This window comes from Salvelinus alpinus, chromosome 2 (assembly GCF_045679555.1).
Source record: "Salvelinus alpinus chromosome 2, SLU_Salpinus.1, whole genome shotgun sequence".
Lineage (NCBI taxonomy): Eukaryota > Metazoa > Chordata > Actinopteri > Salmoniformes > Salmonidae > Salvelinus > Salvelinus alpinus.
Genome location: NC_092087.1, coordinates 48,630,689 through 48,655,936, shown reverse-complemented (window position 1 = coordinate 48,655,936; position 25,248 = coordinate 48,630,689). Strand labels below are relative to the sequence as shown.

General features: G+C 43.7%; 2 protein-coding genes across 3 annotated transcripts; one reads left to right on the top strand and one right to left on the bottom strand.

Annotated features, from left to right (window-relative positions):
* The first annotated feature begins 418 nt into the window (after positions 1-418).
* On the top strand, positions 419-2,995 carry LOC139540950 (protein B4-like). Its single transcript, XM_071345035.1, has 4 exons — positions 419-583; positions 2,028-2,112; positions 2,318-2,370; positions 2,577-2,995. The coding sequence occupies exons 1-4, from the start codon at positions 419-421 to the stop codon at positions 2,778-2,780; spliced, it is 507 nt and encodes a 168-aa protein (XP_071201136.1). The 3' UTR covers positions 2,781-2,995.
* Positions 2,996-4,142: 1,147 nt separating this feature from the next.
* Positions 4,143-23,113, bottom strand: tmcc1b (transmembrane and coiled-coil domain family 1b). Of its 2 annotated transcripts, none has more exons than XM_071383073.1 (8): positions 23,011-23,113; positions 20,152-20,327; positions 17,758-17,801; positions 15,189-15,975; positions 11,656-12,081; positions 9,888-10,369; positions 5,563-5,698; positions 4,143-5,373 (listed from the first exon to the last, which is right to left on the bottom strand). In XM_071383073.1, the coding sequence occupies exons 4-8, from the start codon at positions 15,792-15,794 to the stop codon at positions 5,059-5,061; spliced, it is 1,965 nt and encodes a 654-aa protein (XP_071239174.1). In that variant the 5' UTR covers positions 15,795-15,975; positions 17,758-17,801; positions 20,152-20,327; positions 23,011-23,113; the 3' UTR covers positions 4,143-5,058. The 2 variants fall into 2 exon arrangements, with proteins under 2 accessions (XP_071239174.1, XP_071239183.1); XM_071383082.1 differs by having other exon boundaries at positions 15,189-15,457.
* Between the last annotated feature and the right edge of the window lie 2,135 nt (positions 23,114-25,248).

The window sequence follows — 25,248 nt, the reverse complement described above, 5'->3', positions numbered from 1 at the left end:
TCAGTTTACCTTGAATGCTCTAACTGGTACCTAAATGTCAGCGCCTGTTCAGGTAAACCGCGTGCTTTGCTTGAAGTGCATAACATTGAACGTGTGTTGGCTGAGAATGAAGTTGCTGTTTTTAAACTAACGTTTTTATGTGGCCTAACTTTGAGATTAACTGTTTGATCATGCCACCTAAAAAAAAGCAGCTGCAGCCGAAGAAGTAACTTCATCTTCTGACGTGCCCAAAAAATATGAAAAAGTGTCGGGAAAAGCTAAACCAGGTTTGTAAACCCATGTGCGGTTTAGGCCAATTTGATTAGCCTAATTTGACGGTGATTTGGTTAGATTACGGTTGATACATTTGTCCATTTCATTGTTAGAATCCAGCAAAGCACCTGCTGTGGCATAGAGAACTCCTCTTCATCCACCTACGATGGTGATGGTTAACGAAGCGCTGAAGGAGTTGGACTCTCGAAAGGGGGTCTCCTCGCAGGCCATTCGCGGATACATAACAGAGAAATATCCATCTGTGGACCTGGTGAGGTTGAAATACATGATACACAAGACCCTGAAAAAAGGATTCGAGGGCGGGGTATTGGTGAGGACATCAACTCGATAGCAAACGGCTAAATCTTCTTAAAGTAAATGCCCAATGTTTCCAGATTCCTATGAAATATGACCTATAATTTACAATATGAGTGAAATGGTTTTCCTTCCCAAAAATTGTAATTGAGTAGCTTTCCTGTTTGAATTGTGTTTTTTATTTATATATTACTACATTGGGCAATTACATACCATTTCCAGTGGCACACTGACTCGCGTAATGATGAAGCCATAGCCTACTACTCACGGTGATGGCCAACGCGCTCGTCTTGGCAATAGCCTATCTCAAGATGAGCTACTTTGAAAAACAGTGCTGCTGGTCACTAAAAATTGGGAGTTGAGAATTATATTGTTTCTACAGACAGTCTTCTATTTTCAGCAGTAGTTATTTGCTTTCCAAACTATGTTTTTCCCGCAATTTGTATTTTGAAATGTAAATGTGCAAACAGACAACTGCAACCAACTATATACATATAATCCATGGATGGCAGTTCCCATTCAAATCAGGACTGGCAGCCATTGCTAGTGTACCCATGAGTTACCACTCAAATTGCCAGGGTAAGAGGTTAAAAAAAATCTGTGTATTCTTGTTTTGCACGCTTTGTACAAAATAATAAAATGCAGTACTACAGGGTATTTCTTAACGTAGCTCTTTATTAGCTAGCTACAACTAGCATGGTCACGTATCTCCAACCATGATCAGCTGACCATGACCTAACCATCTGGGTGGTCTTAACCAATCATAGCACAGTATGATACGGCGGTAAAATGCATCCAATTACAATTCAGTATGTTTACACATATGAATATTACAATTCTGTCTATGGCCACAACACAACAAGCTGTACATTTGGCATGCACGCTGCCCAAATTGCAGCCTCCCCGACTGTAGGCAACCATAAACTTCCAAAATCAAGGAAACAATTGAGTCAATGAGGGACAAAGTTTATGGTGTGTGTGTGGGGTGTGTTTTCCTGCCACTGTTTAGGTCCATTTGTAGAATTTATGCCAAGGCGCATCGAAGCTGTTCTTGCAGCTGGTGGAGGCCAAACACCCTTTTTAAGACACTTTGTTGGTGTTCTCTTTATTTTGGCAGTTACCTGCATGTGCTTGTGAGAACATTTAATCCAGTTATTTTTGAGAAGATATTGATCCTCTGTGGCTAAATATATTCTCTGGTTTATTTTGAACATTGAGAACAGGCTCCCTTGGTTGGTTATAAAATAAGTAATTTGTTTTTTTGCCTCTTGGGTCCAGCCCCTGACTCACATAATTGACCAGTCACATTTAGCTATTATGCAGTTTATTTTTTCAGTTACCCAATCAAGGCAGGGCCCCACATCTACCCACATGGGGCCCATACCTCTCCTCCCCCCCATCTGATGATTAGCAGAGTGGCAGCAGGAAGCTGTCTACACTAATTGACAGTGTGGCAAAAGGTCACTGAGAACACTGATCCCAATGTGGAGAAGGCACCAAATTCTGCAAAGGTCGGAGCCAAGAAGACTAAGGACCAGGAAGCCGGTAAACTGAATCGATTGTGCTCATCACTCCTAGGATTTAGACATCACCCTATAATCGGCCCAATTGTATGGGATCATTGTTATTGAGCTACATCCATTGCAATGGAGGACATTTAACATTGCTCATTCAATGACTTGTATGGGTATCTCACTTCTCATGTTCATGATTGCATGCATACACACACATCACTAACTCTTGTCTCTAGAAGCTGAGAAGAAAAAGGCTACAGCCAAAAAGCAGAAGGAGAAACCTTCAGAGGCAAGTGTGGTTTCAGTTATGTTCTGTCTATTGGCATTGTTCAAGTGGTTTTGGTGTATAGGGCCTTTTTATATATATATATATTACACACACACACACACACACTTGTCATGGGTACTGTTCCCTATTTGGGCTTTACCATGGTTAAATTGAATCTAATTTTAAATGGGTGATTGTATTGTAAACCTGTCATTTTCATCTTTCAGGATGCAAAAGCATCTGCTTCCAAGGTGGCCCCTGCTAAGAAGCCCAAGTCGAAGAGCGCAGAGGGGACACCTGAGGATCAACCCAAAGCACAGAAGACTACCAAGGGTGAAGGGGCAGCCAAGAAGGGTGCAAAGGCCAAAGCTTTCCAGAAGCCGATGAAGGGGGACACTGCTGCTCCTGAAGCTAAAACCACAGGGAAATGAGGCAAGAGGGCAGCAGCAGAGTGACTGCACTCCTTTTATCCACTTTGTGTTTTTAAATAAAGCAGTTTGTAGTTCTTGTTTGTGGCATTTAGGTGTAGACCTAGCTGCTGTAAAATCTAATCTCCACTTTTCCTGTAGAGAAGTGTTGATGGTAGCTAGGGGTTTGTAATGATGCAAGATAAATAAATAAAAAGATGGGAAGTTCTTGTTTCTTACACCTGTTTAAATCAGTACCCTCTTCTGCCAGATTAATTGTATCACTAGTACAGTGACTTCCTGGAAAATATTGATGGCCAAGGTGTTTTCTATACAGTCAGGACTTTGTTGTTCATCCATCATAGGTTGACGACCATGGCACGATTCATTGGGATAATCTGGTACAGTAAGTGTGAAGATGGTTGAGCCCAATCTGAGCCTGGAACACTTCGGCACACTGGACATGACATCTTGTACCAGTCTCCTGAGGGACGGCCCTGATACTGGTCCTTCACTGTTCTCTCCACCATGGATTTTTTGATGCTGCTGGTTTGTGGTAGCAGTCTTTCTATACAGTTGGAACTAAACATTTCCCATAACTATTCAAAAACTAGTCTTATGGGTCAGTGCCCACAAAGGCGCAATGCAACATGTTGTACCATTTCAGTTTGTCCACAAGGGGGTGCAAGAACTAATTGAGTCTTCAGTTTGATATTCAAAGGTACCAGAACATTACTGTCCACTGGTGCTCCTGGTTCTTTATTCCCTGGAAGTTTAACCAGCTTTTACTCAACCACCTCTAAGGAGAATAATAAATCATTAACGCTGTGGACCTCAAAACCTGGATTTGAAGAAGTGAAGCAAGTTTTTACTCTGCCCAGAATCTGTCCACAACGTGAGCAATTCGTATGGAGGTCAATGAGTTGAATTTGGTCAATAGATATTTGCCAATTTTCCACGTGGGGGTTATTTGATCGAATCCAAGTTTTGTAATTGTTAGGTTGTGGCAATTCTGCAACTGAAAAAACTACTTCATATTGGAGTTGTGCCTGTTGTGATACTTATGGTTAACCCATTGTAGCATAGACATTGCAATGGAGGGCTTACACTATTTTAACATAGTCAACTGGGTGGGAATTCCTACGAGTCAGGAGAAATGTAATACTTTAAAATGGAGAGCATAGACAACGCCATTGAAGCTGTCACAGATGAGGCCTATCTATGACCCAGTCACACTTATCTGCCCTCATTGGCTAGAAAAGGTGTCACCTGCCTTCCATCTTTGAGGACATTGTTGGAGCTCGACTAGCTTGTCAATATAGGCAATATTTTCTACACATCAAAAACATGAGGTTGAAATAGAAGCTGGGTGTGTTGACTCAATCCTGCATTTTTAAAACCGCATGTTTATTTGTTTTAAAAAATAAAAAGTTGACATTTCATTTCACTAATAGAAACAGTACGGAAGCACTGAAAGTCTGAGCAGTTTCACAGCTCTTCAAGTATGTTCATTTATTTTATAGTCTCAGCAGGGGCAGATCCAACAGGCCAGGCCAAGAGTGCGGGGCTTCAAGCTGAGAATATTCCGACTCAGTCCTGATCCAATCAGGCCCAACGTCACGTTTAGCTCGTCCAATAGAAACAAGTCAAGAACCCATCACTTGCTTGATCCAGTGATAAATTTGATTTTGTCCACAGCAGTGCACTGTAGCTAGTCACATCAATCCTCCCAGAAAGAAGAGCGATTTGGTGAAATGGGCAAAGACTGGGGTGATTGAGAAGAGGGGCAGAGGAAGACAAACACGGAAGAGAACATATTGGGAGTAAGAAAAGGGAGAAAGGAGAGATTTTAGGGTTAAAGAGAGAAAAGGAAGAGAGATTTTGGACATAGAGAAAAGGGTAAAGTCACTAGCCATGTGGTTCATCAACATGTCAGCTGTTTACCTTCCCAATCCTGCCCTCAAGCATCTGCATTAATGACTGCAATAACAAGAAGAAACAAATTCAATACCACTTGAATCAATTCTAAAGTAAGAAAACGTCTTCCACGTGTAAACAATTGCACTGCTTGGAGAGAGCGAGAGAAGTAAGTGTGCAGATCTCCTGGCTCCTCATCCTCCTTTCCGCTAAGCCCGCCCTTTGTGCTGGCCTGGCTCCACCACATGCATCAGAGGCAGTGTACGGGTTTGTTAGTTAGTCGTCGTCCCACACCAGGCCCCACCTCTGTCCCTCATTGTTCAGGGAGCCCCGCCCCGCCATCACCTCCCTTCGTCACTCATTGAGAGAGCCCCACCCCTGTAGGTCAACTCGGGGACAACAGGAAGCGATCCAGGTACTGCGAGATGACCTCCCAGTTCCTCCACAGGAAGGCGAGGAGGACGACAAAGAGCAGCGTGGAGAAGGTGCGGCTGCGCGTTTTCATCAGGGGCACCACACAGTTGGCCACGGTGGAGACGAATACCAGGAGCACGGCCATGACGGCTAGCAGTACGTTGATGAGCTTGCCCAGCAGGGTCCGGGCCGTGGCGTTCTCTAGGCCCTCTAGCTGGACCACCTGCTGCTGTTGTTGCTGCAGCTCCATCTTGGAGATACGCGTCTGGCACACCTCCAGAGACTCCTACATATGGGGGGGGGGGGGGACATGGTTAAACAGGTTGGAATGTCACTAACTCGCTTCACCACAAACACAGCGAGACCCTATCGTATAACATATCAAGGGGGGAGAAAGAAGAAACAAATTGAGTTCACTGGAGCTAAAAGGTATGAGGCAAAAATATTCCTTATTTCAATTGCTGACAGAACCTACCTGAATGTCTCTAGCTCTCTCGTATGACTGATAGGCGATCTTCTCCTCCATGCTGGCCAGCTCCTGCTTCAGGTTCAGGATCTCATTCTGGTGCAGCTCTGTTAAGTCATTCAGCTGCTCCTCCAAACGCTCACACCTGAACACACACAGTACCAATCAAACACGTCCTTGCATTAACCCCTCCCTTTGAGGACTAAAATATATATATATATTTTTGCTACATATAGATGTATTTTTTTATTTATTATAAAATGTGTCATGAAAGGAAGTGTTAGTGGAAATGTTTGGTGGTGCTGAGTGATAAGAGTTATTTTGAACTGAGAAAGTATACCGGTATTCTAAATTTAGTAACAAGGGGATTTTGCATCTCTTAGCAACTTGAGTAACTGCTAAGTTCAGTATGTACTCTGCCTTCAGAAAGTATTCATACCCCTTGACTTATTCCACATTGTGTTACAGCCCGAATTCAAAATGTATTAAATAGATTTTTCTCACACATCTATACACAACATCCCATAATAGCAAAGTGAAAATATGTTTAGAGTTTTTTGCAAATATATTGAAAATTAAATCTCAATTTACATAAGTATTCACACCCCGGAGTCAATACATGTTAGAATCACCTTTGGCAGCGATTACAGCTGTGAGTGTTTCTGGGTAAGTCTCTCGGAGCTTTGCACACTTGGATTGTACCATTTTCCCCATTATTCTTTTCAAAATTCTTCAAGCTCTGTCAAATTGGTTGTTGATCATTGCTAGACAACCATTTAAGTCTTGACATACATTTTCAAGCAGATTTAAGTCCAAACTGTAAAGAACATTCACTGTCTTCTTGGTAAGCAACTCCAGTGTAGATGTGGCCTTGTGTTTTAGGTTATTATCCTGCTGAAAGGTGAATTCATCTCCCAGTGTCTAGTGGAAAGCAGACAACCAGGTTTTCCTCTAGGATTATGCCTGTGCTCCATTCCATTTATTTTTTAATCCTGAAAAACTCCCCAGTCCTTAATGATTACAAGAATACCCATAACATGATGCAGCCACCACCTACATTAAAATATGGAGATAGGTAGTCTAATGTGTTGTATTGGATTTGTACCAAACATAACACTTCATATTTCAGGACAACAAGTTGTAAACAGTATGAATGTTTTGGAATATTTTAATTCCGTACAGACTTTTTGAATAGGTACAATGTTTTTCCTATCACAACTATTAAACTCTGTATTAAAGTCACCATTGGCCACATTGTGAATCCCTGAGCAGTTTCCTTCCTCTCTGGCAACTGAGTGAGGAAGGACGCCTGTGTCTTTGTATTGGCCATGCAACTTATGACTTCTTAAGCACATTTTTATTCAACTAATTTAGGCTTACCATAACAAAAGTGGTTGAATACTTAGACACGACATTTCATCGTTTCATTTTTAAATTAATTTGTAAAATGGTCAATAAACACAATTCCACTGACATTATGGGTTATTTGGAATATTAATTCTGTACAGGGTTCATTTTCTCTGTCAATTAGGCTAGGTTAGTATTTTAGAATAAGTCTGTAATGTAACAAACTGTGGAAAAAGTCAAGGGGTGGGAATACTTTGAAGGCACAGTGGCTACGGAAAGTATTCAGACCCCTTGACTTTGTTACAGCCTTATTCTAAAATTAATTAAATAGTTCCCTCAATCTACACACAATACCCCATAATGACAAAGCGAAAACAGGATTAGAAATTTTTGCTAATTTATACTAAATTTAAAAAAAAAAAACTGAAACATCACATTTACATAAGTATTCAGACCCTTTACTCAATACTTTGTTGAAACACCTTTGGCACCAATTACAGCATTGAGTCTTCTTGGGCATGACGCTACAAGCTTGGCACACCTGTATTTGAGGAGTTTCTCCCACTGGGGAAACTGATGCTCCCTGCATCTGACGGTCAGTTTCAGCTGGGGAGAGAGAAGCAGAGTCCACCTCTCATGGTCCCTGCTCGCTCCTTTCCTCCGGTGAGACTGACCAGAGAGAGAGGACAGTCTTCCACCTGATGGTGAACCTCGAGTCGCACAACATTATTTCTGCCTCATGCACAAATTCATGTTGTTCCTATAACTAGAGCAAGTTAAATATTCCTCTATATTACAATAGACACGACGAGCTGCTAATAATAAAAACGCAGGCCTATCGATACACTTGGCTACTCAATTCATTCATTCATTCATTCATTGCAGCTGCAGTGCTGGTTGTAGCACTAGTGGAAGTAGGGAGAAGTGCGTTTTTGTTTTGTGTTGACAATGCTGAATAAAAACTTAAACATGAACTCCGTTAGAAAAAACAGCAGCTCCTTGCTGTATTCTTTGAAAACTATGACTAAAGAGACACTGTCAAAGTTGAAGTCTCAAGTATGCTAGTAGGCTGGTATCAAACTTTGCTGTGGGGGTCGTGGAAGCTGTAGGCATGGTGATTTGAACTAGCCGATTGGCCAGCACAGTAGGCGCGCTTGATTTAGCACTCCTGGTCCGCCGGTTAAGCAGAATGTGTCCCTTCAGAGAAAATGGTTCAAAATGGGAACACTTTGCCTACCCGGCACAGTGCTTCTGAATCAAGTGCACCTACCGCCAACAGAGCAAGACATATATACAGTGGGGCAAAAAGTATTTAGTCAGCCACCAATTGTGCAAGTTCTCCCACTTAAAAAGATGAGAGAGGCCTGTAATTTTCATCATAGGTACACTTCAACTATGACAGACAAAATGAGAAGAAAGAAAATCCAGAAAGTCACATTGTAGGATTTTTTATGAATTTATTTGCAAATTATGGTGGAAAATAAGTATTTGGTCACCTACAAACAAGCAAGATTTCTGGCTCGCACAGATCTGTAACTTCTTCTTTAAGAGGCTCCTCTGTCCTCCACTCGTTACCTGTATTAATGGCACCTGTTTGAACTTGTTATCAGTATAAAAGACACCTGTCCACAACCTCAAACAGTCACACTCCAAACTCCACTATGGCCAAGACCAAGGAGATGTCAAAGGACACCAGAAACAAAATTGTAGACCTGCACCAGGCTGGGAAGACTGAATCTGCAATAGGTAAGCAGTAAGCAGCTTGGTTTGAAGAAATCAACTGTGGGAGCAATTATTAGGAAATGGAAGACATACAAGACCACTGATAATCTCCCTCGATCTGGGGCTCCACGCAAGATCTCACCCCATGGGGTCAAAATGATCACAAGAACGGTGAGCAAAAATCCCAGAACCACACGGGGGGGACCTGTACTGGCTTAAGCAAAGGGACACGTCTGGCACTGCAGGATTTGAGTCCCTGGCGGCGTAGTGTGTTACTGATGGTAGGCTTTGTTACTTTGGTCCCAGCTCTCTGCAGGTCATTCACTAGGTCCCCCCTGTGTGGTTCTGGGATTTTTGCTCACCGTTCTTGTGATAATTTTGACCCCGCGGGGTGAGATCTTGCGAGGGGCCCCAGATCGAGGGAGATTATCAGTGGTCTTGTATGTCTTCCATTTCCTAATAATTGCTCCCACAGTTGATTTCTTCAAACCAAGCTGCTTACCTATTGCAGATTCAGTCTTCCCAGCCTGGTGCAGGTCTACAATTTTGTTTCTGGTGTCCTTTGACATCTCCTTGGTCTTGGCCATAGTGGAGTTTGGAGTGTGACTGTTTGAGGTTGTGGACAGGTGTCTTTTATACTGATAACAAGTTCAAACAGGTGCCATTAATACAGGTAACGAGTGGAGGACAGAGGAGCCTCTTAAAGAAGAAGTTACAGATCTGTGCGAGCCAGAAATCTTGCTTGTTTGTAGGTGACCAAATACTTATTTTCCACCATAATTTGCAAATAAATTCATAAAAAATCCTACAATGTGACTTTCTGGATTTTCTTTCTTCTCATTTTGTCTGTCATAGTTGAAGTGTACCTATGATGAAAATTACAGGGCCTCTCTCATCTTTTTAAGTGGGAGAACTTGCACAACTGGTGGCTGACTAAATACTTTTTTGCCCCACTGTATATATGCACAAGGCTTTATCATTTTTACATTTGGGTCATTAATTAGGATTAAGTGCCTTGCTCAAGGACACATCGACAGATGTTTCAACTAGTCGGCTCTGGGATTCGAACCAGTGACCTTTCAGTTACTGGCATTACCCTTTTAACCGCTAGGCTACCTGCCACCCAGGTAGCCTTTTCTACAGAAATGTTTGATCAACTAAAATTGCCTTGAAGGTCGCCCAGTCGATCGACCCGTTGGTAACCACTGGTCTATTCTATTTAATACCGGTTGCGTCCTAGGTTGTGTGTGGCATGCAGTGGCTACCTGTATCTCTCCTCCTGCAGGGCCTGCATGATCATGGTGTAGTCTCTCTGGTAGTGGCTTTTCAGGCTGTCAAACGACTCATCCAGCCGACCTTGGCTGTCCCGGAGCTCCTGGACCTCGTGGAGCAGCGTGTCCAAGCCCAAGCTCTGGCCGTGCTCCAGTGTGTTCAAGCCCTTAGAGCTGGGCGGGCCCCCGGGGGCCCCTGTGATGCTGTTGGCCCCAGCCGAGCCGGAGGTGGCACTGGAGCAGTCGTCCTCGCTGCCGTACTTGGGGCTAGAGGCCCCCCCCAGGGTCCTGGACCCCCCAGTCCCCAGAACGTGACCATCCTCCTGGGGCTCGTCCAGGGAGTCCTTCAGGGCAGAGATGTTGTCTGCGCTGCCAAACTTGTTGCGGATGAGGGAGGCGATCTCGCGAGGCTTGGACACCACGGCCCCGGCCGCCGAGTGAGTGGCGTGGGAGAAGCTGGAGAGACCACCGGTGACCTGTTGGGGGAGATGGGTCAGTTACTAACTAGGGAGGGAGGGGAGACTACGGTGGTAGTGAAAACACATGGGACAGAGATACCAGACCTGGGTTCAACTTAGGGATGTGACAAATGGACAACTTTGATAAGCGTTTTAACTGCCATTTTCTTTTTACGATTTACCAGAATAAATCTGAAAATTCCACAATGCAGAATAATGGTCCTAATGCATGACCGCTGGGCCGGGCAATGAAGTTATATCTACTGCAGTCTACTACCCTTGAAAGCACCTCAGCCACGGCATGTTTGCCTGTAAGGGTACGTTAAAGCTTTTTAAAATATCGACACTAAACTCTGGAGAGTTCCGAAGCTTGACTGAGCGGGCATTTTACTTGTCTGTAAAAGAATACCACTGAAGCGGTACTAATTACCAGAAGTGTCAATCAAATAATCAATAATCTGACTGCGCGCAACTTTAGGTCTAAAGTTTGTTAAATACCATAACATTTAGTAGAAAGAAAATATTTTCCGATAGGAATCGACTGCTAAGATTAAAAAACAGAGACCGATTACATGCCGTACTTCCCAAACACTCGCATCTTTCTTAGTGAGCGACAGAGAGAGAGGGGAGGGGCAGAGTATAGGCAGGTCGGCCAACAGGCAGAACTGTGCACTAGGCCCATCTGTCGGCAATCAGAAGCTGTACCACGCAATGTACTTCGCAATTTCTTAACTTCAGTAAACCAATGAACAGGCTAGGAAATTCTACATGCAACAGACCAAAGACTGAACAAATACACGCATTATTAGCGATGGGGGGGGGGATACTTTTTCCATTTGGGATTATTCTAAACATTAGGGATCCCGATTTCATTTTAAAACGTTTCACACCCCTAGTTCAAATACCACTTAATCTTTCAAATACTTTTAGCGTTTGCTTTAGTCTGCCTGGAGTGACAGATGGGCACAGTTTGCAACTCTTCTATAAGTTATTGCACCAGTCAAGCTCAATCAAGCCCAGCTAAAGTATGAAATGATTTCGAATAGTATTTATGAACCCAGGTCTGAGACATGCATATTCTACACGCAATCTATTGAATTCTGTAGGAAACTGTGTGCTGCTAATTACTCGGAAAAGGACAAGTGACTAAAACCAGAAAAAAATAGATTTTGATGGTGGTGGTGGTAGTACTCACATTAGCAGTTGCAGTGGCACACTAGTGGTAGAAATAACACTGGTGAAAAATAAGCGGGATGACCTCATAAGGAAAGTACATGTGATGTTAAAATGTTCATAACGCTAACCTTAGCGCCCACGCCCTTGAGGCCTTGGTGCATGTCTCGGAGCACGTCTTTGGGCTGACGGGGGATACCGTTGTGTTCCACCTCTCTCAGTTTGCGGTGGTAGTGCTCCAGCTTCCTCTGCAGCTGCTGAATGGTCTGGGCCGACTTCTGGTTCTTCTTCTCAAACACCTGTTTGATGCGGGCACTCTGCTGCTTGTCCGCGTTGTTGGCCAGCTTCAGGTACTCGGCCACGTTGTCGTCTCTGGCCGTCTGCTCAATCTTGATCTGCTCGGTGAGCTTGAGGATCTTCTGCTGCAGCTGGGCGATGGCCTGTTTTGTGCGCTGGGGGTCGGGGGTGGTGTCGACCGAGTCCAGCCCGTAGCCGTCGGCTCCGCAGGAGAGGGCGTTGGGCGATACAGCCGGGCCGGAACCGTCCAGACAATCCAGCTGACCCAGGAAAGACAGTAACGAGGAGGAAGAGAAGATGGGAGGAGAGAAGGATAGATCAGAGACTGTCGTGTAAGATTGAGGAAGAGCATTAAAAGTAGCCAAATGGAGTGGAAAGTAACTATAAGGCAAACATGATCAAATCAGCCAACACCGTATAATCATAATATAGGGTCTCCAATCAAAAACACATTTTGACCAATGTGTAAAATGTTAATTGTGTAGATAATCATCCAAGAAAACCCAGTGATCCAAACCTCATGTCTCTATCATAATCCCTTCAAAAGTTAGTTTTTACCCTTGTAGGATGGTCAGAATTAGGGGGACTAAATGACAACCCATTTTTTATATATAAATATATCACACACACAACCGTTCAAAAGGTTCTAAGGTTCTACGGGTCACTTAGAAATGTCCTTGTTTTTGAAAGAAAAGCTGATTTTTTGTCCATCAAAATAACATCAAATTGATCAGAAATACAGTGTACATTGTTAATGTTGTAAATGACTATTGTAGCTGGGAACAGCGGATTTTAAATGGAATATCTAAATAGGCGTACAGAGGCCCATTATCAGAAACTGATGATTGCTTACAACGCTGTGTACTACTCCCTTCACAGAACAGCAAAAACTGGCTCTAACCAGAATAGAAAGAGTGAGAGGCCCTGGTGCACAACTGAGCAAGAAGACAAGTACATTAGAGTGTCTAGTTTGAGAAACAGCCGCCTCCCAAGTCCTCAACTGGCAGCTTCATTAAATAGTACCCGCAAACACACCAGTCTCAACGTCAACAGTGAAGAAGCGACTCCGGGATGCTGGCCTTCTAGGCAAAAGGGTTTTCTAAAGATCAATGAACCTTTTAAAATGATAAACTTGGATTAGCTATCACAACATGCCATTGGAACACGGGAGTGATGGTGGCTGATAATGGGCCTCTGTAGCCTATGTAGATATTCCATAAAAAATCTGCCGTTTCCAGCTACAATAGTCATTTACAACATTAACAATGTCTACACTGCATTTCTGATCAATTTGATGTTATTTTAAAATGGACAAAAAAAATAAAATGCTTTCCTTTCAAAAACAAGGAATTTTCTATGTGACCCCAAACTTTTAAACGGTAGTGTATATCTCTATCGCATCAGTTAGGCTGGATTCGGTGAACGGTAGCCCGTAGCCTTAATTCTGAGAGGCTCACCTTCCCATTGAACGGGTCGTCATTCTCAAATCCGCAGGACATAAAACAATAGAGGTAAAATGGATATCGATTGAGACATGACGCGTATGCTTTTCATATTAAGTCGAAACTCCTCTAAGACTTCACAAAAACAAGCGTCGCTCGGTGAAATGGCCATGGATTATTGAGCATGTTCCAAGCTTTTTATTGTCAAAGCCTTTTACATTTAATGACATATGTGAAATGCACCTTTTGCGACCCGCGGAAACAACTGACAACGACAAAATTATAAATCCCCAAAAGTTATGAGAAGCCTGCACCGCTATATCAACAGAGCTCTGTGCTTATTATCGGATATATTAAGTTACAAAATCTGACTTTTTGGAAGTAACGTTAATGACACATTAGAGAAAGACCCCACTGAACGACTCAGAACACGAATAATCAGATGTCTTGGTAAAATGTATTTTATAACATAAGGAAGCTTTGGGTTTGTGGTAGATTCTGCCTATTATAACATACAGAAGTGACATTTTCACCCCCTCTGGGCAGTGGCTGGACACCCTACATAATGTTACCTCAGACTGATTTGCCATAAAGGAACATGTTAATAATTTGTAAAAACAGCCGAGTCGTACCTTCCATAAATATCTCCAGAGGAACCCATGTCTATATACTGAGCAGTAATCCATCAGACAGGGATGCCATACAGAGTGTGTGTGTGTCTTCCCTATTCACAGTAAATGATGTGGCTTAACTGAAGCTAAAGCATTTTTCTCAACCAGAAAAATAAAAATGTTATGTTCTCAAATCTATTTTCTACACAGAGAGGTGGGATTCTAGAATGGCGGTGCTGGAGATCAGCCCAGAATGAATGACTTATGTTCCGTTCTGGGGAGTTGGGCCAGACGAAGGCCACTAACTACAAGTGGAGTTGCACTTCCATCCCACCTTCCATCACTGTGAGTTCAGACAGCTTATGTGGGGATGGAAAGGACTTTTGCTTTCTCTAAGACCGACAGACTGAGTCGCTCAACTACAGACACATCCAGACGCTACTGTAGCTAGCCACTAGCCTGTTAGCTGCTCATGTAACGCGAGTTAATTACAGTTCACACAGTAGGGTGGCCACGGTCTGCTGTTGGTGGAACAGACTGCTTAGGTTCGTCATCCTACTGCCCGATTCATACCCTTCCTGCTCAAAAGGCTTGGTGGTGTCATCAAGCATTGCGAGGTGACTGCCAGGGGTATGCACTGTGCATGATGGGTATACCTCAGACACAATGATGGGCTAGTTGTACTAGTTGTCTAGAGTTCAACACTCAATCCTAACAGCGTGAAGGATTTAGAAATGCACTGTCCTGCTACTAAATCAGTCAGTATTCATTCATTGGCAAAATATTGTTAATACAGTGTACTCCAAATTTCTACGGATTTGAGCAATTCCAGTGAGGACCAGTCTACATCTAAAATGTTGGAGGACAGTGTCAGAGATGTCAGGGGACCAGCCGCTTTTCAGCTTGTTTTGGCCTGCAAGTCAAGCCTTCGCTGGCTGACCTGAAGTATACTTGGAGACAGCCACAGCTAAATATAGAAAGGCTTAGAGCACATAGTGACCAATACACACACACACACACACACACACTGACCTGCCAGTAATGACAGTTCCTTTCACTCCTTCATCCAAGAACATCCAGAGGAAGGCAAGCCAGTAAGCCCAATATGATCAATTTCATTTCACAGTAAATCATCATGAATTCTGACCTTCCAATACTGTGCTTCCATTTAGATATGCGTTTTCTCTAGCAGCAGCTGCTTGTTTATTACATATTTTGTTTTAAATATAGGTGAAAAGCTTGCAGTGGCCTGTCTGCACCAGTGGGTAGGTTTTACAGGGGACCAACCCCTGTAGGGGCCTAGTTTCAACTCACCCTGTCAGGCTCCTCAGTGGAGTGGTACCCGGAAGTGAGCAGCATGTCGGCCAGGGCGGGGCTGGTGGGCGTGTCCGTGGTGGAGGAGGAGCGCGGGCGGCCAGCCTGCAGCAGCATAACCTCCTGGGTACTCCTCCGGTGGATCTGGGGGCTGCCTTTCTGGGGGGGGTCCCCGGTCCCCCCCGCCTTGGTGCGGCGGCTCTGCAGACTGGTCCCTCGCTTCATTATGGGGGGCGCGCCACGGATTTGCTGCAGAACGCGGCTCAGAGCTGCAGGGGGAGCGGAGGAAGTAGTGTGGGGGTCAGAGTCCGGACCGGGTGCCGAGTGGGCGTCCCCAACCTCTGGCCCCCCACCGTCAGGGGGCTCAAGGGCGGGGCAACCTGAGGAGGAGGCGGCGGCGTCGTGCGGGGAGACGGACGAGCGGCGGCGCTGCGGCTGGAAAAGCTGCTTCAGGCCGTGGCCAAGCGCGCCCATGTTCTCCAGTGCATTGTGGGTGATTTTGGACAGGCCGTGCTCCGACTCAGACGCCCTTCGGCCCACCTCCTGCTCCGCCCGACCTCCCGCATCCGGCTCCTCAGGACTCTGCTCACTACTAGCCTGATCCATCAGGGGGCGCCAGGCTAACGCTCAGCCACAGGGTCAACTCTGGGGGTGCGGGGGTCTAGCTACGCCCCAACAACACACCCCCTTTGAGAGGCAGCTTCAAAAGTCGGGAAGCAAGGAGTATGGCGCTCACTCACTTGGGCCCTATGCGCGTGCATGCGGATTGGCTCAAAGACATGCTCGTCTAACACAAAAAGGGAAATAAAATGGATTATGACATGCAACAGTGAGTGGATGGGACAAAAGAAAGCACCATAATTAAAACAATGATTACAAAAAGCAGCAGGCAGAGGTTGAACTCGTGTCAGCTTTGAAACATTGAGGCTCGAGTTTAGTTGACTCGATTTATTTATATATATATATATATGTATGTTCAAATATTTTTTATTATTACAATATTACACTGAACAAAAATATAAAAACGCAGCATGTAAAGTGTTGGTCCCATGTTTCATGAGCTGAAATAAAAGATCACAGAAATGTTCCATACGCACAAAAAGCTTCTCAAATTTTGTTCACAAATTAGTTTACGTCCCTGTCAGTGAGCATTTCTCCTTTGCCAAGACAATCCATCCACCTGACAGGTTTGGCATATCAAGAAGCTGATTAAAAAGCATGATCATTACACAGGTGGACCTTGTGCTGGGACAATAAAATCCCACTCAACCGTGCAGTTGTCACAATACAATGTCACAGATGTCTCAAGTTGAGGCAGCGTGCAATTGGCATGCTGACTGCAGGAATGTCCAGCAGAGCTGTCACCAGAGAATGTAATGTTAATTTCTCTACCATAAGCCGCCTCCTGACAAATTCTCTCAAATGACGTAGGTCCAACCAGCCTCACAACCACAGACCACGTGTATGGCCTCGTGCGGGAGAGCGGGTTTGCTGATGTCAACGTTGTGAACAGACTGCCCCATGGTGGCTGAGGGGTTATGGTATGGGCAGGTATAAGCTATGGACAACGAACAAAATTGCATTTTAAATTGATGCCAATTTGGATGCACAAAGACACCATGACGAGATCCTGAGGTGCAATCATCTGTATTCCCAGTCATGTGAAATCCATAGATTCGGGTCTAATGTATATATTTAAATTGACTGATTTCCTTACATGAACTGTAACTAAAATCTTTGAAATTGTTGCGTTTATATTTTTGTTCAGTATGGTAAATCCATATGACCCAAACCACAACGTCTGTGATGTCCAAACCCACTTACAAAACAACTCTACTAAAGAAAGCAGACTTCTACAGCAATGACGGGTGTCGTGCTAAACAAAATAATTTCCAAAAACAATTTCTGAAATGCTGGGGTTTTATTGTACAGTTTCCATAGATAGTGGCACTTCAGTGTGTCATATTGCAAACGCACTTTTAGAGAACGAAAGCACGTCACAGGACCTGGGTTAACTAGCCTAATCTGACTGTGGTTTCCTTGTCAGGCAGAGGTTAACAAACATTGCCTTCATTTGTTATTTACTTAGACAGTTGTTTGTAGTCTAATATAAGATACACAGCATTTCAGAAACTATTTCTTTACTAAAATGGGTGGGGGGGGAAACATATCCTTTGAGGATTTCGAATGAGTTTAAAGTAAATAGTATGAAAAAGATAAGTAATAATGAAACAAAATATAAATGAATATAATGGAATCTTCTGGTGGTTTCTTATCTGGCTGAGGCACCCAGAGTTGCGCCATGATATCCCTGTAGAGAGCCTTGACCTTAGAGACCAGATCAAGCATGGAGCCGTGAGCGGAGATGGCTAAGGCTAAATCCACATCGTCTGAGAGTTGAGCTCCAGGAAAGCACTTTATATAAAGACTGTATTTTACTTAGCAACAGCAAAGAAAGGGGGAAGAGATATGGAGGAAGAGAGCGCGAGGGAAAAGGAGAGAGCAAGAAGAAACAGGTGGCAAGAAAGAGAGAGAAAAAAAAAAAGAGAGCCAGGGAGATAGATCTTACCCTCCGTCCAGCTTCTCCTCTTCCGACTTACAGATCAGGGTTGGCTGCGGAGGAAGAGGTCAACGTCAGAGGGAAATCACTATCAAAATGGAACCAATGACGAGATACAAATAAATGACGCTGGCAACGGCGGCACACGGACCCGTGCTCAAATCAGCCGTGTACAAACTGCACAGAATCAACGAGACCTGTACACACTCACTGAGGGGCTTCAGGGACTCCTCCTAGAATACATTTTGAGAAGTCCTCATCTTAACAGCAAATATCTTCACTGCCTTGTGCACACTCAAAATATGAGACCATGACATGGTGTGTGGAACACCTCGCAGTGATGACTCCATCCAGATTACTCAGGAGAGCTACGAGCAGAGCAGTAGAGGTCCGATACATCATGAGTGTTACAGTAAATAACAGAAGTAATGAGGGACACAAAGCTTGAGAGACGCTGACCAGCAGAGCTCCTTTTGTGCAGTGAGCCAAGAACCTGCTTTTTAGTCAAAGCCTTCATCCCAAATGGAACCAAATCCTCCTACATAGTACACTACTTTTGATGGGCTCTGGTCAAAAAGTAGTGCACTATACAGGGGACAGGGTGCCGCTTCGGACAGAGTAAGTGCCTGTCAGTGGAACCCACCAACCACACCAGTTGCCCAATCCGCACACAACTAAAGGAAGAGGAAAAGGGAAAGAATTCAGTCACCACCAGTTTACTGGCACAAGCCGGACACGATGCCTCCCACACAACTCCCTACCCACTCGCAAATTATAATACATCACCACAATTTCCCCTCACATTAGCAGATTGGAGGATGCAGAGAAAAACTGCCTGCATAGCGCAACGCCCAAATACAGCATAGAAAAAAACACTACTAATGACAGAGTGAAAGTATCCCAAATGGATAGGATTGAGAGATTGCTTCATTTGAGTAAGTCCCTTCCTCATAGCTGGAACACTAAGCCTGTAACATTAACCCAACACTGAGGTAACACTGAGGTAACACTATGGCTAATCTCGCCCAGAAGCGGTGCACACTTAGCAGTAACTAACACTTGACCTCACCAGATAGGCAAAAGTAGATGTCAACAGGCATATCTGCATACTCCTCAGCTATCAGTGGAAATCCCCTAACGCTCTTACCCGTTCCCCTCCCCATTTCACCCCATGTTTAACTTATTGCAAGCGAGACTGAAAGGTCCGGCTATATATAGGCCCATTTGCAGGCCGAATTCACTGAGGGGACGCAGTGGTTAACAAGTGAGCAGGTAGGCTACACACAAACCAAACAAAAGCACACAGTGACATGCATGTTCCACAGAGTGATTAGGGAGTCTAATGGCATTATGAATGCATTATTAAGCAGACAGGACCTAATGCTGTAATATAAGACTACCTACTACCACAGATGTAGTCCAAAATGCATATTTATCTAGGCAAGTCAGTTAAGAACAAATTCTTATTTACAATGACGGCCTAGGAACAGTGGTTTAACTGCCTTGTTCAGGGGCAGAACAACAGATTTTCACTTTGTCAGCTCGGGGATTCGATCTGGAAACCTTTCGGTTACTGGCCCAACGCTCTAACCACTAGGCTACCTGCCGCCCCGATCTACGAGTACAGGGACAAGTGTACTAACAGACATTCACACAGTGAAGCACACCACGACTCCCCCAGTCTCTTTTCCTCCTTTAGGGCGCTACATTATCTCTGTCAGAAGTGGGTCAGCCAACACTCTCCTATCACTGGGAAGATCTCAATTGCATACTCCTCGCGTCCTCCCTCCTTCTCAAAACCCATTGGATGAGAAAGCCAGAGGTCACTTCCCTCTGACCTTCTCCTCTAATGGGTTTTGAGAAGGAGACGAGGAGAGAGGACGCGAGGAGTATGCAATTGAGATCGCCCCCACTCTTTCCCTCGGCCGCCTCATGCATGCAGCCTTCCAAGGTCACACCAGCATGTGTGTATGTGTGTCTCTCTCTACAGTCTATACTGCATGTGCCTACATGGAGAAGATATTTCATGCAAATGTATCTACCACATTGGCAACCATATCTGTACTTGTGTCCATTCACTGTAACTGTCTACTTTCACATGGCATCTACAGCATGGCCCTTTGTCCAGGAAGGGGACAATGTCTTAATGTGCTGTGTCCGCCTGCATCCATCTTCTCATCTATTTTTACCACTGTTCATCTACCAAAAGCTATTCTTCATTCTGATGAAAGCCAACATGGCTGTAACATTAATACCACAACTATTTCAGGCTCCGTTTTTTAAAGCTGAAAAGCGGCCTTCTTTTACACAAAAAATAGCTTTAGGAAAGGTGCGATTGGCAATTAGTCTAGGATCCCTTTAGTTTGGCTAGCTACTTTAGTTTGGCTTTACTGGGAAGCATACCTTGAGTTCCGGTCATCAGCAGGCCTATTGGGATTTCACTGCATAGGAAAAGCCTAAGTATTCCAAGGAAATTTCCAAAAACCCACTTCCTTTGAACACTCTTTCAAAGTACAAGAGCTGGGATGTCCTTTTCTCTTCAGTCAACAGTTTCCACTGATGTTTCAGAATGTCACATGCTGAAAAGGAAAGAGGAGATAAATATGTCAGGGCAGGTTTTCAAACATCTTTACCATTAACCCAAGGAGTCCCACCATATCGCTGGTGTGTTTTGGACTTCTAAACCACTTTAAACATTGTGTTAGAGATTCTGGTTTGTACAACTGAATTGGTCTATTTCTTCTGCATCCGTAGATTCCATTAGTCTGTGTGCTTAATGGGGGCTGAGCTAGAGCGGTGTTTGTGAGACAAGGGAGTAGAGTCCAAAGAGCTCTTCTACATAGAAGATAATTGGAAATCCCAGGACATAGTGTCTATAATAAGCTCAAAGTTTCTGTCACAAACACCACACAACTAATTCTGTACTTACAGCATTCATCATGTTTTTGCTTTGGCGGACCTTATTTTATTGACATTTGTCGATAAAACTCACGAATGCACCGGTTTATGACAAATTGTTGTGTTCTACTTGTAATCCTGGTTGTCCTAAAAAGAAGATGGTTTTAAACTAAATTGTATTTGTGAAGCTAATGTAAGGGCTGAACATGCAGACAAATGAAAGTCAAATATGTGATTTGCTGGGATCTCAGGACTGATAGGACTGATAGTGTTAAGATCACGGTTCATCCATGGCCTACAAATTGACTTAAATATGATCATAATGCTTTTGAGAAACTCCCTGGAGTTCAATTACACGTGTGACTCACTCTTAACTGTGATTAAGTATCAAAAGTAAAGGTATAAATTATTTCAAATTCCTTATATTAAAGCAAACCAGATGGCACCATTTTCTTGTATTGTAATTTACAGAAAGCCACAGGCACACTCCAACATTCAGACAACATTTACAAACGAAGCATGTGTGTTTAATGAGTCTGCCAGATCAGACGCAGTAGGGATGACCAGGGATGTTCGGTTGATAAGTGCGTGAATTTGACTGTTTTCCTGTCCTGCTAAGCATTCAAAATGTAACGACTACTTATGGGTGTCAAGGGAAATGTATGGAGTAAAAATTACTATATTTTCTTAAGGAATGTAGTGAAGTAAAAGTAGTCAAAAATATAAATAGTAAAGTGCAGATAACCCCAAAAAACTACTTAAGTAGTACTTAAAGTATTTTTACACCACTGGACTTAATACAGTACATTCGCCTGATTCAATGTGCTATTGCACTGCATATCCTTCTGTCTAGTCCAGTGGGCCGTCATAAAGACTAAGACAAAACAGGTGCACAGACACTGGCCTGGGATAGGCAAACCAATGCCAACATCTTCAAGGGGTGTGATGGGCCTACCTGTCAACACAAAGCACTAGAATAGCTAGGCCTAATACAATCCTGGCTAAATCGTGTGAGATTAGTTCAACTGCCACAATCAGTCGGCTACCTAGATAGCTAACTTTGCCTCCACTGAGTAGCCCATTTCTGTGAGCTTGCTATTTCTTAGCTAACTGACAGATCGATTTTTCCAATCAATTAAATAATCGTTGTGTGGGGTTTGTTTTTACAATAGGAGACATTAGCTAGTTTGACTGCCGAGCTAAACGCAGAGCTGTTAGCTCAATTAATCCGATAAACGTAATCAGACAGATAGCCGTTGATAAATGTCTTTGCTGCAAGATATGTGGAGGTGTTCACGCCCAAAACCGGCCTGTGCGTAATTAACTAGCGATAAGACACCTAGCTAATTACAATCACACTTCAATCTAACGTCAAGGTATTGCTAAGCAATTGACTACATACCTTAACTACCGAGATTATAAAGTGGAAAAGAACAATTATCCCATCCCATTTCAGAATAGAAAATGACAGCCGCGCAAACGTTACCGTCAGTGGCCAAACAACACTACCACCAGCATCATCAATATGAGCATGAGCCATTTAGCTAACTATTAGCATAGGTGTGGATTTTTAATCGAGGCTAGTTAATGTTACATCCACTATCGTGGACAGGCCTAATTAAAATGCTAACCCGGCAATAGACATTACATGAAAAATATGGTTTGCGTTCAGACACATTTTAGTCGTTGCGTATGGCTAATGATCTCACAGACAGCCTGAAAACATCCACCCACCCGGTGTTTTGTAGGATGTAACGACATAGCTAGCTAACGTTAGTTAGCAGGTTTGTGCCCGTGGATTTCCACCGCAGCACATCCCGACGTTACACCGGCTGAGTGGCGTCCATGCTACTCCCTCCCTGACAGACACCATACTGAACAAGTTACACCTATTTACTAACTTAGCCAATATTAATAGCAAATGTTAGCTAGTTTCATTCAATGAAAATGTAGTTAGCGCGCATCTGTCTATTGGAAATGTGTGATAGGGCATGGTTGATCATATATGAATGCTGACACACCCCAACACAAACCTTAGTCAGCTCATGCCCAAACAGTAACGACACATTAAAGTAAATCGCTTGCACCCAGACAACTAGTTACCGCTTATCTAGTTTAGCTAATTCTAGCAAGATAAAACAGGTTGGTTGGGAGTAACGTTAGCTAGCGGTGGCTAGCTAGTTTTAGCGATAGCTAGCCAGCCAGCTACTACACCGCTAGCTTAGCTAACACCAGGTTGAACACAACTTAATAAACAATACACCTCTTTCAAGAATAAACTACAAAATGAGAAATTCTATACTCGACATTGATATTACAGTTCGCCAATCAAACTATATTGTGTATTTACATATTATAACTTACATGGGCGCTGAGAGGATTGTGTTGATGAACGTTCATTTCTCCCGATGGAACACTCCCACGATGACGTCAAAGAGCGTTTTCAACGTAGGTGGTGATAGGGCGACTCATCTGACAGCAGACAATTTTATTTTGATACGGAGAAGACACACCGTCTGAGAAGATACTTCAATATTATAATGTAAAAGGTTAAAAGCTATATATATATATATATATTGTATATATATATATATATATATGGCTCCGGAGCGGCACAGCGGCCTAAGGCACTGTACTACAGTCCCTGGTTCGAATCCAGGCTGTATCACGTCCGGCCTTGATTGGGAGTCTCATAGGGCGGCTCATAATTGGCCCAGCGTCATCCGGGTTTGTCCAGGGTAGGCCGTCATTGTAAATAAGAATTTGTTCTTAACTGACTTGCCTAGTTAAATAAACGTTAAATAAATAAAATTAAAAAACATGTAGGAAGGGATTAGGAGAAAGTGACTGGTAGCATGATTAATAATAATATAGAGCAGTGTAAACAGGGCTGAAAAGTGACTGGTAACAGGAATATATAAATACTATGGTAATATACTAATGGAAATATATATACAGTGCATTCGGAAAGTATTCAAACCCCTTGACTTTTTCCAAATTGTGTTATGTTACAGCCTTATTCTAAAATCGTTTTTTTCCCTTGATCAATCTAAACACAATACCCCATAATGACGAAGCAAGAACAGGTTTGTACAACTTTTTGCACATTTATTACAAATAAAAAACTGAAATATGACGTTTACATAAGTATTCAGACCCTTTACTCAGTGCTTTTTTGAAGCACCTTTGGCAGCGATTACCACCGAGTCTTCTTGGGTATGACACTACAAGCTTGGCACACCTGTATTTGGGGAGTTTCTCCCATTCTTCTTTACAGATCCTTTCAAGCTCTGTCAGGTTGGATTGGGAGCACCGCTACACAGCTATTTTCAGGTAGATAGGGTTCAAGTCCAGGCTCTGGCTGGGCCACTCAAGGACATGCAGAGCCTTGTCCCGAAGCCACTCCTGCGTTGTTTTGACTGTGTGCTTAGGGTCATTGTCCTGTTGGAAGGTGAACCTTCGCCCCAGTCTTGAGGTCCTGAGCGCTCCGGAGCAGGTTTTCATCAAGGATCACTCTGTACTTTGCTCCATTTATCTTTCCCTCGATCCTGACTAGTCTCCCAGTCACTGCTTCTGAAAAACATCCCCACAGCATGATGCTGCCACCATCATGCTCCACTGTAGGGATGGTGCCAGGTTTCCTCCAGACGTGACGCTTGTCAGTCAGGCCAAAGAGTTCAATCTTGGTTTCATCAGACCAGAGAATCATGTTTCTCATTGTCTGGGAGTTCTTTAGGTGCCTTTTGGCTGTCACGTGTTCTTTAGGTGCCTGTGAGCTGTCATGTGCCTTTTACTGAGGAGTGGCTTCCGTCTGGCCACTCTACTATAAAGGCCTCAATGGTGGAGTTCTACAGAGATGATTGACCTTCTGGAGGTTCCCCCATCTCCACAGAGGAACTCTGAGCTCTGTCAGAGTGACCTCCCTGACCAAGGCTCTTCTCCCCCGATTTCTCAGTTTGGCCGGGAACTAGGAAGAATCTTGGTGGTTCCAAACTTCTTACATTAAAGAATGATGGAGGTCACTGGGTTCTTGGGGACCTTCAATGCTGCAGGAATTTTGTGGTACCCTTCCCCAGATCTGTGCCTTGACACAATCCTGTCTCGGCACTCTACAAACAATTCCTTTGACCTCATGGCTTGGTTTTACCTCTGACATGCACTGTCAACTGTGGGAGCTTATATAGACAATTGTCGTGGAAATTGCCACCAGGGACACCTGAAGTCAATCTTAAATTAATCATTCTTTATTATCAGCAAGCTGGAGAGGTTCCAACAAACTTAATGCACCAAGTAGTACACATCTGTCAGGAGCTCTGCCGGGGCAGTCCCATTAGTTCTCTTATATACTGCTTCAACAGACAAGTTATATTTGCATGATTTAGCTTATTCATTATTAATTCATAATTAACGTTTGGTTAATGCATGTGACTGACCAATACCTCATGAGGCTTCTTCTCTCCAAGCTGAGACCTTGAAACTGAGACACCCGTTTCAGTTCTCAAAACAATGTTCTGGGCATACTGCCAAATTGCTTATACTGATAGTGAGGATTCCTCCCAGGCACAATCAACCAGTCACTTGCATGAACCCAGTCTAATTGGT

Excerpts from the sequence above, each read along its gene's own strand:
- LOC139540950 (XM_071345035.1), top strand. The coding sequence starts at position 419 with ATGGTGATGGTTAACGAAGCGCTGAAGGAGTTGGACTCTCGAAAGGGG. Across the intron at positions 584-2,027 it reads GATTCGAGGGCGGGGTATTG|GTCACTGAGAACACTGATCC; the intron begins GTGAGGACATCA and ends GTGTGGCAAAAG. Across the intron at positions 2,371-2,576 it reads AGAAGGAGAAACCTTCAGAG|GATGCAAAAGCATCTGCTTC; the intron begins GCAAGTGTGGTT and ends TTCATCTTTCAG.
- tmcc1b (XM_071383073.1), bottom strand. The coding sequence starts at position 15,794 with ATGGATCAGGCTAGTAGTGAGCAGAGTCCTGAGGAGCCGGATGCGGGA. Across the intron at positions 10,370-11,655 it reads TCAAGGGCGTGGGCGCTAAG|GTCACCGGTGGTCTCTCCAG; the intron begins GTTAGCGTTATG and ends CTCCCCCAACAG. Across the intron at positions 5,374-5,562 it reads AGAGAGCTAGAGACATTCAG|GAGTCTCTGGAGGTGTGCCA; the intron begins GTAGGTTCTGTC and ends CCCCATATGTAG.